Raw genomic sequence first — 12,927 nt, forward strand, 5'->3', positions numbered from 1 at the left:
TTAGCTGAATTCAACCAGTGCTGCAGTGGGGGATGGGCCAGTGCCCCCTTGGCTAGGGTTGGAAAAATTCACTGGGGTTCCCTGCTCCTGGTTGATAGCTAAAGACTATTGCTAGAAAGTACTTGCGTGCAGACGTTGGGCGGGGGCAGGACTGGGTTTAGCTGTGATGCACAACATGGTGCCATAGCCCACTACCGCTCACTTGGCTCAGTCCTGCCCAATATTTGTCCCTCAACCACCATCATTAAAGCAGATTATCTGGTCATTATCTCACTCCTGTTTGTGGGGTCTTGTTGTGCGCAAATTGGCTGCTGCATTTTGCTACAATGGCCACATTTCAAAAGTTCTTCATTGGCTCTAAAGCGCTTTGGGACATCCTGAGGTCCTGAAAGGCGCCATAGAAATGCAAGTTGTCTCTGATGTAAGAAAACTACTAGGCACTTGGTCTGAGTATTAAACAAGGCTTTAATCAACTGCTTTTCAACATGGAGATCTAGTTGTGTCCTTCACTAGTTCCTGTTAAAGAATGTCCTGAGCAAGCTGGGTCCATGCCTGAGTATTTATACTCTCCCTGGACAGCGCCACCAGCAGGCCGCCCAGTATCATTTCATAAGTCACTTCCACATGAATGACAAGGTCCATGTCAATCTCTTTCTTCTTTCTTTCACTATCTAACCCTACACATGAAGAATGGCCACATGAGTGAGGAACTAGAGGGCTATCAGCACTGATGGAAACGTATGCCAGGAAAGCATCAGCACCTTCAGGAGAGGATGGAAGAAAGGGGTGGGGGTCTGAGGGAAGGAGAGATGACCAGTGCACAGCTATCTCCTGATGTAATGTTTAAAATTGCATGGGGATTCAGTAGATTATATGTTCCCTTTGATAAAGTCTTGGGGTGTAAGTTCTTCCTGGTTTCTGGTGCTGGAAACAGCAGGCATCACGATAATCAGTAACTGTGGGCAAACTGAACGGTTGAAGCTGAGCTGCGATTAAGAACATAAGAACATAAGAAACAGGAGCAGGAATAGGCCACTCGGCCCCTCGAGCCTACTCCGCCATTCAATAAGATCATGGCGGATCTTGGGCTCAAAGCCACTTCCCTGCCCGCTCCCCATATACCTTGACTCCGTTATCGTTCAAAAATCTGTCTATCTCCCCCTTAATTCAATGACCCAGCCTCCACGGCTCTCTGGGGCAGGGAATTCCAAAGATTCACGACCCTCTGAGAGAAGAAATTCCTCCTCATCTCCGATTTAAATGGGCGACCCCTTATTCTGAGACTATGCCCCCTAGTTCTAGATTCCCCCACGAGGGGAAACAGCCTCTCAGCATCTACCCTGTCAAGCCCCCTCAGAATCTTATACGTTCAATAACATCACCTCTCATTCTTCTAAACTCCAATGAGTGTAGGCCCAACTTGCTCAACCTTTCTTCATAAGACAGCCCCTTCATCTCAGGAATCAACCGAGTGAATCGTCTCTGAACTGCCTCCAATGCAAGTATATCCCTCCTGAAATAAGGAGACCAAAACTGTACGCAGTACTCCAGGTGTGGTCTCACCAACGCCCTGTACAGTTGTAGCAAGAACTTCCCTACTTTTATACTCCATCCCTCTCGCAATAAAAGCCAACATTCCATTTGCCTTCCTAATTATTTGCTGTACCTGCATGCTAACCTTTTGTGTTTAGGCTCCAGCTGAGGTTTGCTTCGTATCTCTGGAGCTGACCCAATCTAGATTTGGGTCCCCCAGTGAAATACTCAGGCAGGCATGATGTAATGTTTTCCAATCCATTCTGACCCATATTGTTTGTTTGAACGTGTTGTGAAGATAGCAGGTGTTCCAAAATTACACTCGGGCCACTGTGTATTTCGGTTGTGCTTCTAGAACCATCACAGATTAATTTAAAGATATGGTAAGCGGTGTCATTTTTTTGAGATGTGGGGGATGAGGACAGAGGTGACATGCTTGAATGCCTGCAGGTGATGTTTGTTTGAGTGAGCAGATGTGATTTTCCCACCCTGTCTCTCAAGGGGTTTACAGATCAGAAGCCTGAGATGCATTCTCCTCTGAGATGTCACCGTGGGGAATCCCTGACTACACCGGAGCGATGTCTGGATATGAACCTGCCTCGCGGCGAGGAAAAGATTCCCAGCTTTGATGTGTACAATGTATGGAGAGCCTGTGGAAATACCCTGGTTTCACGGATGGCCCATTGTGCCGCATGAACCAAATGCCTGCATTGGATGTAGTCCAACCATCGGAACAGGAGGAGGCCATTCAGTCAAAGAGTGTGATGGAATACTCTCCACTTGCCTGGGTGAGTGCAGCTCCAACAACACTCAAGAAGCTTGACACCATCCAAGACAAAGCAGCCCGCTTGATTGGCACCCCATCCACCACCTTAAACATTCACTCCCTCCACCACCGGCGTACCGTGGCTGCAGTGTGTACCATCTACAAGATGCACTGCAGCAACTCGCCAAGGCTACTTTGGCAGCACCTCCCAAACCCGCGACCTCTTCCACCTAGAATGACAAGGGCAGCAGGCGCATGGGAACACCACCACCTGCAAGTTCCCCTCCAAGTCACACACCATCCTGACTTAGAAGTATATCGGCCGATCCTTCATCGTCGCTGGGTCAAAATTCTGGAACTCCCTCCCTAACAGCACTGTGGGAGTACCTTCACCACACGGACTGCAGCGGTTCAAGAAGGAAGCTCACCACCACCTTCTCAAGGGCAATTAGGGATGGGCAATAAATGCTGGTCTTGTCAGCGACGCCCACATCCCATAAAAACGAATAAAAAAAAGAAAAAGAAAGAAAGTCTTGCATTTATATAGCACCTTTCATGACCTCAGGACATCTCAACGTGCCTTACAGCCAATGAAGTGCTATTTGAAGTGTCGTCACTGTTTTAATGTGGGAAACGCAGCAGCCAATTTGTGCACAGCAAGCTCCCACAAACAGCAATGTGATAATGACCAGGTAATCTGTTTTTGTTATGTTGGTTGAGGCATAAATATCAGCAGGACACCGGTGAGAATTCCCTTGCTCTTCTTCGAAGTAGTGCCATGGGATCTTTTACATCCACCTTGTAATGAAATCTGTTTGTCTTGATCCTGTATTCATTTTGCACTCATGTATATTACCCTCCCCCACTGTGTATAGTTTCACTTCCTCTTTCCCGACTAACCTGGGAGGTTCCAGGTCTTGGCTCTTGGCTTCGCCCCTGACTTCTCTTACATAAAGATCCCAGGATCTGTATGACTCATTCCTGTGAACCAGTCGGCGTGTTGAGCTGTTAGCTCTGATCTTAGTGATTAAAAGCCAACTTGTTTAAGTCTATAACTTCTAGTTTTGTGGTTATTGAAGGCCCATCAATTTTAATCACTAAAGAATACTAGGATGGATCGACTCCTAAAACCAAAGCATCTGGACTTGGATCCACATTCTGCTGAAGCATCAAATCAATTTGGACACTGGCTCAAATGCTTCGAACTCTTCGCGGGGGCCTCATCCGCTAGCGAGGTAGATAAACTGAGTCTACTGACTACTCGCGTAAGTCATTGGATTTATTCGTTCATCCGGGACGCCACCTCTTACACGGAGGCCATCACTATCCTGAAGGCCCAATACCAGAGGCCGGTAAACGAAGTGTACGCCAGACATCTGCTGGCTACACGCAGGCAGCGACCAGAGGAATCAATGGACGATTTCTTACAGGGCCTAAAGGACCTGGTCCGGGACTGTAACTGCAAGGCCGTGACGGCCAATGCGTACTCTGACGAATTGGTCCGTGATTCCTTCATCACGGGCCTCAAATCGAATACTCTGACGGGCGAGAGGACACTGTTTCCATAAAAGACCTCGCTCCCTCGGGGAGCGGAGAGAACGATGGGAGACTACCCGATGAAGACCTACACTACAAAGAGACAGGACGCCCAGAGGTATCAATACCCAACTTTAACCTGGAGGACACTGCAGATAACCTGGAAGACACTGCGGAGGCCCGGACAGCGAAGGAACCAGAATCCACTCCCCTAGAGGCACCCCAACCGGCTTTGCGCCGATCACTGAGAACTGCAAAACCTCCTGACAGACTCACTTATACCAACTTTTAAGAAACATCACCCCGATGGACTAAATCTATAGAAGGGGTGAATGTAATGAAATCTGTTTGTCTTGATCCTGTATTCGTTTTGCACTCATGTATATTACCCTCCCCCACTGTGTATAGCTTCACTTCCTCTTTCCCGACTAACCTGGGAGGTTCCAGGTCTTGGCTCTTGGCTCCGCCCCTGACTTCTCTTACATAAAGATCCCAGGATCTGTATGACTCATTCCTGTGAACCAGTCGGCGTGTTGAGATGTTAGCTCTGATCTTAGTGATTAAAAGCCAACTTGTTTAAGTCTATAACTTCTAGTTTTGTGGTTATTGAAGGCCCATCACACCTGAAAGAGCAGACGGGGCCTCGGTTTAATGTCTCATCTGAAAAACAGCACCTCTGGCACTGCAGCACTCCCTCACCACTGCACTGGGAGTGTCAGCCTAGCTTTATGTGCTCAAGTTCCTGGAGTGGGACTTGAACCCACAACCTTCTGACTTAGAACTGAGCCACAGCTGACACTTGAGTCCCTTGCGCCTGTTCTGTCATTCAGTTAGATCATGGATGATCTGTATCTCAACTCCATCTGCCCGCCTTCGTCCTGCAACCCTTGTGTAGCAAATAATTATCAATCTCAGAAGCTTAGACGCCATCCAGGACAAAGCAGTCCGCTTGGTCAGCACCCCACCCACCACCTAAAACTTTCACTCGCTCCACCGCTGGTGCACCGTGGCTGCTGTCCCTGCCATGGGAGTGTCCAATCAGTTGTCCTTTCAAGCGCAGGTTTCCAGCCTGGAGTTCGAATTAGGGAGGCCTAAAACAAGCCTCTCGCGTTACCATGGGGATTGAGAAGGATGGTAAGTTATAAGTCAATGAGTAAATATGAGTTACTAAAATTCAAACATCCCTGATTTGATGCATGATTTTGCAATTCCCAACATAATCCACAGTGTTCAATTAAAACTCCCGCTATTGATTTCCCCATTCTGCTTCCCATTATTCAGTCGAGCGATCATTCAGGTTACAGCATCTCCTTCCGTCCCTAGTCTTTCCCTGTAGACACGTGCCTTTTGTAAAGGGGCCTTATTAAATGCTTTATAAAAGCCAAGGTATCTCAAACCCGCCATATTACTCTTCAACACAAATTTTGTTACCCACTCAAAGAATTCCAATAAATTTGTTAGCTACGACCTGCCTCTGATAATCCAATGCTGCCTCGGAGTTATTGCCTTTGGTCTCCAAGATTCTCTTGAATTGCTTCCAATAATAGACTCCAATACTTTTCCCACTATAGCTGTCAAGATAAACAGCCCGTCATCCCCTGGATCATTCTTCTGACCTTTATTAACCGTTTTGAATACCGTAAGCTATTTCCCCAGCCCCTGCCACTGCAACTAAGACAGGATAAAGAAAGGGGCTTCTAACTTTATGTAGGAGGGAGGTAAAAGTGAAAGAAAGGCCCCAATTTTGGCAGGACTGGGGTGGGGAGGGGGTACGTGCGAGCCCCTAAGCGAACGGTAAACCTGGAGAGTCCGGGGACGTGGAGATCCTGCCGACCTCCGCGGTCCATGAATGCTCTCGGAGTCCCGCCTGAACTCGGTCTGTCCCGATGGGTGGGAATTTAGCGGCAGGAGGCTGCAGCTGGGGACCTGTCATGACGGTCTCCGGCAGTCAGTGGAAGGAGATGGCCTGGAGATGATGGGGAAGGGGGCGGTTACAGAGAGGATTGGGGAGGGGAGATTACCTCACGATTTGAGGGAAGTCGGGGGTGGTTACAGAGAGGATTGGGGAGGGGGGATTCCCTCACGATTTGAGGGAAGTCGGGGGCGGTTACAGAGAGGATTGGGGAGGGGGGATTCCCTCACGATTTGAGGGAAGTCGGGGGCGGTTACAGAGAGGATTGGGGAGGGGGGATTCCCTCACGATTTGAGGGAAGTCGGGGGCGGTTACAGAGAGGATTGGGGAGGGGGGATTCCCTCACGATTTGAGGGAAGTCGGGGGCGGTTACAGAGAGGATTGGGGAGGGGGGATTCCCTCACGATTTGAGGGAAGTCGGGGGCGGTTACAGAGAGGATTGGGGAGGGGGGATTCCCTCATGATTTGAGGGAAGTCGGGGGCGGTTACAGAGAGGATTGGGGAGGGGGGATTCCCTCACGATTTGAGGGAAGTCGGGGGTAGGTGTGGTGTTGGAGATTCGCTGATGAACGGGGGGAGGGGGAGCCGGGGCGAGGGAGGCCCAAGGACTCTTAACAGGGTGATGAACTCCTGCTCCTCCGGTCCCACAATGAGATCTGACAGAAGAAATCTTTGAAGACTTTCCTTGGCCTCTTCTGGACAGTTGGTTCCTCCCTCTGTGGTTTAGCTGTCGGGCAGTGCATGACTCCCCAGGACTCTGAGTTAAAATCACGGAGTGGCACCGATGATGTCATCGGGCCACAACTTTTGAATGTAAGGTAGCCCGCAGCCTGCCTGTAGAGGGAGCCTAGGCCTACTTGAAAGTTGGCAAAGATGAAATGGTGCCGGGTGGGAATGGCATAATTTTAACCCCATCCCATGCTCCATTCTCGCTGCGTGCTGGGGGTTAAAATTGAGGCCAAAATGTGTGCTCTAATGAGCTCTTTAGGAAAAGTAGCCGTGGGAGAGGAGTGGGATAAGAACATAAGAAACAGGAGCAGGAATAGGCCACTCGGCCCCTCGAGCCTGCTCCGCCATTCAATAAGATCATGGCCGATCTCGGGCTCAAAGCCACTTCCCTGCCCGCTCCCCATAACCCTTCACTCCCTTATCTTGCAAAAATCTGTCTATCTCCACCTTAAATGTATTTAATGACCCAGCCTCCACGGCTCTCTGGGGCAGAGAATTCCACAGATTTACGACCCTCTGAGAGATGAAATTCCTCCTCATCTCAGTTCTAAAAGGGCGACCCTTTATTCTGAAACTGTGCCCCCGAGTTCTAGATTCCCCCACGAGGGGAAACATCCTCTCTGCATCTACCTTGTCGCGCCCCCTCAGTATCTTATATGTTTCAATAAGATCACCTCTCATTCTTCTAAATTCCAATGATGCCGGATATCAGGGGCAGATAATGGGAACCTTCACTTGCTTACCAAGAGGAGATGGAGCACCGTGTACTAGCTGGGCACTGGGGCTCCCTCATGATTCATGGTGTGATATGGTGCTAGGGTTCCAGCCATGGTCTGCCTTGCTAGATTGTGTGCATGTGTGGGCATTGAGTGAGGGCAGGGTGGAGCGTGTCTGGATGATCTCCCTGGTCAAATGGCCCGTTGACCCTCGCTAGTTCTTGGGTGAGATAGTTGAGGGTGGTGTAAGGGCTTTTCCTCGAGAGGTTTCCCAGAGGTTTCTCTCTCTAGAGGCCTCTCTCTCTTGCACAGTAAAACCTTGAGTGGTTCGACCCACTCACCCCTTAGATTCTATACTCTGGACTTAGGCACAGGAACTGCAATGCAGAGAAAACTCTTGTAGACCAAGTTTGATGAAACAAAATGAAATTTTATTGTATAAGGAAAATTATCAAATCAAATGCAAGCAGATAAGGGAGTACATGGGAGGGAAAAACACACAAACAAATCATAACGACACAGTTCTAACTAAAGCAAATACAGGCATCTTATACTCTACAAAGATCATCATGAAATAAGGAAACACACGGAACATCGAGGGGCAACAACTCATGTTAATTGTACCCTTAAATCCACCCCCTTATTAAACCTATCTAGATTTGATTGTGAAGGGCCAGAAACATGCTCACCAATCCCACTAGGAAGTGTAAGGTTTTGAAATCGAATCTGTATTTGGTCCTTTCAGGCGTCTCGTCTCCACGTGGATCGTGGAGCTCCTGCGAACTGCGCCACACCTCTCTCCTGAGGTGGGGGTCGGGGGCGGCTGGACACCAGCGGGCCTGGATGTCGGCGGGGTCGAGGATCGTCGGCTCGACCCTGGTTAGAGGAGCCTTGGGCTGGTGTGGCCCCTTCTACCTTCAGCAATGGCCCGGGGATGGCCGATGATCTCCCGATGGTCTTCCCCGGGGCGGGACGCTGGATCCGAAATGACTCTTTATACAGTCAGAATTGTCCTTCTGATTTCTCCAACGGTGGAGCAGAGTCCGCTGATCTTTCCCCAAGCCAGCTCCTCTTTGCCCAGCTCAAAAGCTGGACAGGCTGCTGGGGCTGCAACGACTGTCCGACTGCCACCTGTAAACTGTCTTTCAGCTCGACTCTCCTTGTGACTGTTCAAGCTTGCCGATTCAAGCTTCCTCCAGCGTCTTCTTCCAAGCTGTTTCTTCCTCCTCAAGCTGCGTGTCCGGGGTGCTGCGCTCCGTGCTTCAACTGCTGAAAGGCCTCTTCAGTTATACCTTTCTTCCCGAGGCCTCACTTCCCGCCCAAAATCAGGTTAGTCTTTGTTTTAACTTTGGCGAGCTTTGAGCACAGCGGGGCAGTTATTATATTTAAAATCATTTTAAGCGGCTAGTAACAGGCCCATCTCTGGTTGGAAATGGCTCTCATTGTTTTTAATGTCCTGCTGATCGCGTTACCGAGCCCTTGGTGTTGTCCTCATGAATATATATTGTCCTCTTTCGTCTGGGTCAACATTTAGATGGCCCCTGTCTCCAAGCCGATCTTGAGTGGATCTGCATCTAATCCATATGCATGCCTGTGGGTCTGGTTTCGTTCTCTCCGAAAACAGCTTCCAGAACTTACTAAGGGTTCAATCCACATAGCTGGTCACATGATACGGCAGCCATTTTGTATGCCCCTTTTTCTGGGCTTCTTTAAAAACAGTCTTTAAAACATGGCCTCTTCTGCCATTTAACCCTTATTAATATTAAATCCAATTGTGCGAATCCTACAGCGGAACTCTGGCAGGGGACCAGACCCCGACATCAATCAGGTCCTAGCTAGGTGACAAGCAAGGAGGTGGGGGAGGGGGGAGAATAAAAAGTGATGCAGGAGACTGAATGAACCTTCCATATCACACGACCTGAATCGTGGGCAGATGGGGGTTGGAATTTGGGCATGGTTACATTATGCTGTAGCACCACCCATTATCCCCAACCCATTTTGACCCAGCATTCCTCCTGCCCCACCCCCAGTGGCAGTGGAAGCCTCGCTGTCCTATTCTCAGGTATGTAGTTCATTTTGACCCGCAAATTACAGGGGAAATAATTATAATGAATCGCCCAAAAGCTCTTAAATTGAATAATGACGTTTATTAAAGGAAAAGGAGAAGAGAGAAAAGGGGGGAAAAAACACTTATAGATTTAAATGACAATACAATGCCCTCCTTACTCTACCTGGCAATACAATGCCCTCCTTACTCTACCTGGCAATACAATGCCCTTTTACTGTACCTGGCAATACAATGCCCTTCTTACTGTACCTGGCAATACAATGCCCTCCTTAATCTACCTGGCAATACAATGCCCTTTTTACTCTACCTGACAATACAATGCCCTCCTTACTGTACCTGGCAATACAATGCCCTCCTTAATCTACCTGGCAATACAATGCCCTTTTTACTCTACCTGGCAATACAATGCCCTTCTTACTCTACCTGGCAATACAATGCCCTCCTTACTCTACCTGGCAATACAATGCCCTTCTTACTGTACCTGGCAATACAATGCCCTTTTTACTCTACCTGGCAATATAATGCCCTCCTTACTCTACCTGGCAATACAATGCCCTTTTTACTCTACCTGGCAATACAATGCCCTTCTTACTCTACCTGGCAATACAATGCCCTTCTTACTCTACCTGGCAATACAATGCCCTTCTTACTCTACCTGGCAATACAATGCCCTCCTTACTCTACCTGGCAATACAATGCCCTTCTTACTCTACCTGGCAATACAGTGCCCTCCTTACTCTACCTGGCAATACAATGCCCTTCTTACTGTACCTGGCAATACAATGCACTTCTTACTCAACCTGGCAATACAATGCCCTTCTTACTCTACCAGGCAATACAATGCCCTTCTTACTGTACCTGGCAATACAATGCCCTTCTTACTCTACCTGGCAATACAATGCCCTCCTTACTCTACCTGGCAATACAATGCCCTTCTTACTGTACCTGGCAATACAATGCCCTTCTTACTCTACCTGGCAATACAATGCCCTTCTTACTCTACCTGGCAATACAATGCCCTTCTTACTGTACCTGGCAATACAATGCCCTCCTTACTCTACCTGGCAATACAATGCCCTTCTTACTGTACCTGGCAATACAATGCCCTTCTTACTCTACCTGGCAATACAATGCCCTTCTTACTCTACCTGGCAATACAATGCCCTTCTTACTCTACCTGGCAATACAATGCCCTCCTTACTCTACCTGGCAATACAGTGCCCTCCTTACTCTACCTGGCAATACAATGCCCTTCTTACTCTACCTGGCAATACAATGCCCTTCTTACTCTACCTGGCAATACAATGCCCTTCTTACTCTACCTGGCAATACAATGCCCTTCTTACTGTACCTGGCAATACAATGCCCTTCTTACTCTACCTGGCAATACAATGCCCTTCTTACTCTACCTGGCAATACAATGCCCTTCTTACTGTACCTGGCAATACAATGCCCTTCTTACTCTACCTGGCAATACAATGCCCTCCTTACTCTACCTGGCAATACAATGCCCTTCTTACTGTACCTGGCAATACAATGCCCTTCTTACTCTACCTGGCAATACAATGCCCTTCTTACTCTACCTGGCAATACAATGCCCTTCTTACTGTACCTGGCAATACAATGCCCTCCTTACTCTACCTGGCAATACAATGCCCTTCTTACTGTACCTGGCAATACAATGCCCTTCTTACTCTACCTGGCAATACAATGCCCTTCTTACTCTACCTGGCAATACAATGCCCTTCTTACTCTACCTGGCAATACAGTGCCCTCCTTACTCTACCTGGCAATACAATGCCCTTCTTACTCTACCTGGCAATACAATGCCCTTCTTACTCTACCTGGCAATACAATGCCCTTCTTACTCTACCTGGCAATACAATGCCCTCCTTACTCTACCTGGCAATACAATGCCCTTTTTAGTCTACCTGGCAATACAATGCCCTCCTTACTCTACCTGGCAATACAATGCCCTTCTTACTCTACCTGGCAATACAATGCCCTTCTTACTCTACCTGGCAATACAATGCCCTTCTTACTCTACCTGGCAATACAATGCCCTTCTTACTCTACCTGGCAATACAATGCCCTTCTTAGTCTACCTGGCAATACAATGCCCTCCTTACTCTACCTGGCAATACAATGCCCTTCTTACTCTACCTGGCAATACAATGCCCTTCTTACTCTACCTGGCAATACAATGCCCTTCTTACTCTACCTGGCAATACAATGCCCTCCTTACTCTACCTGGCAATACAATGCCCTTCTTACTCTACCTGGCAATACAATGCCCTTCTTACTCTACCTGGCAATACAATGCCCTTCTTACTGTACCTGGCAATACAATGCCCTCCTTACTCTACCTGGCAATACAATGCCCTTCTTACTCTACCTGGCAATACAATGCCCTTCTTACTCTACCTGGCAATACAATGCCCTTCTTACTCTACCTGGCAATACAATGCCCTTCTTACTCTACCTGACAATACAATGCCCTCCTTACTCTACCTGGCAATACAATGCCCTTCTTACTCTACCTGGCAATACAATGCCCTTCTTACTCTACCTGGCAATACAATGCCCTTCTTACTCTACCTGGCAATACAATGCCCTTCTTACTCTACCTGACAATACAATGCCCTTCTTACTCTACCTGGCAATACAATGCCCTTCTGACTCTACCTGGCAATACAATGCCCTTCTTACTCTACCTGGCAATACAATGCCCTTCTTACTCTACCTGGCAATACAATGCCCTTCTTACTCTACCTGGCAATACAATGCCCTTCTTACTCTACCTGGCAATACAATGCCCTTCTTACTCTACCTGGCAATACAATGCCCTTCTTACTCTACCTGGCAATACAATGGCCCTTCTTACTGTACCTGGCAATACAATGCCCTTCTTACTCTACCTGGCAATACAATGGCCCTTCTTACTGTACCTGGCAATACAATGCCCTTCTTACTCTACCTGGCAATACATTGCCCTTCTTACTCTACCTGGCAATACAATGGCCCTTCTTACTGTACCTGGCAATACAATGCCCTTCTTACTCTACCTGGCAATACAATGCCCGCCTTACTGTACCTGGCAATACAATGCCCTTCTTACTCTACCTGGCAACACAATGCCCTTCTTACTGTACCTGGCAATACAATGCCCTTCTTACTCTACCTGGCAATACAATGCCCTTCTTACTGTACCTGGCAATACAATGCCCTTCTCACTCTACCTGGCAATACAATGCCCTTCTTACTGTACCTGGCAATACAATGCCCTCCTTACTCTACCTGACAATACAATGGCCTTCTTACTGTACCTGGCAATACAATGCCCTTCTTACTGTACCTGGCAATACAATGCCCTCCTTACTCTACCTGACAATACAATGCCCTTCTTACTGTACCTGGCAATACAATGCCCTTCTTACTGTACCTGGCAATACAATGCCCTCCTTACTCTACCTGACAATACAATGCCCTTCTTACTGTACCTGGCAATACAATGCCCTTCTTACTCTACCTGGCAATACAATGCCCTTCTTACTGTACCTGGCAATACAATGCCCTTCTTACTCTACCTGGCAATACAATGCCCTTCTTACTGTACCTGGCAATACAATGCCCTTCTTACTCTACCTGGCAATACAATGCCCTTCTT

General features: G+C 48.1%; 1 protein-coding gene across 1 annotated transcript in view; it reads right to left on the reverse strand.

Moving 5' to 3' along the window:
* Positions 1 to 861: 861 nt before the first annotated feature.
* Positions 862 to 12,927, reverse strand: part of LOC147097603 (uncharacterized) — a 136,236-nt gene continuing 124,170 nt past the window's right edge. Inside the window, exon 3 of the mRNA XM_085971417.1 lies at positions 862 to 986. Coding sequence (XP_085827543.1) covers positions 862 to 986 — 125 coding nt within the window. The remainder of the gene's footprint in view (positions 987 to 12,927) is intronic.

The sequence above is a fragment of the Somniosus microcephalus genome, chromosome 31 (assembly GCF_052327205.1).
Source record: "Somniosus microcephalus isolate GS21.2 chromosome 31, FLI_Smic_1.0, whole genome shotgun sequence".
Lineage (NCBI taxonomy): Eukaryota > Metazoa > Chordata > Chondrichthyes > Squaliformes > Somniosidae > Somniosus > Somniosus microcephalus.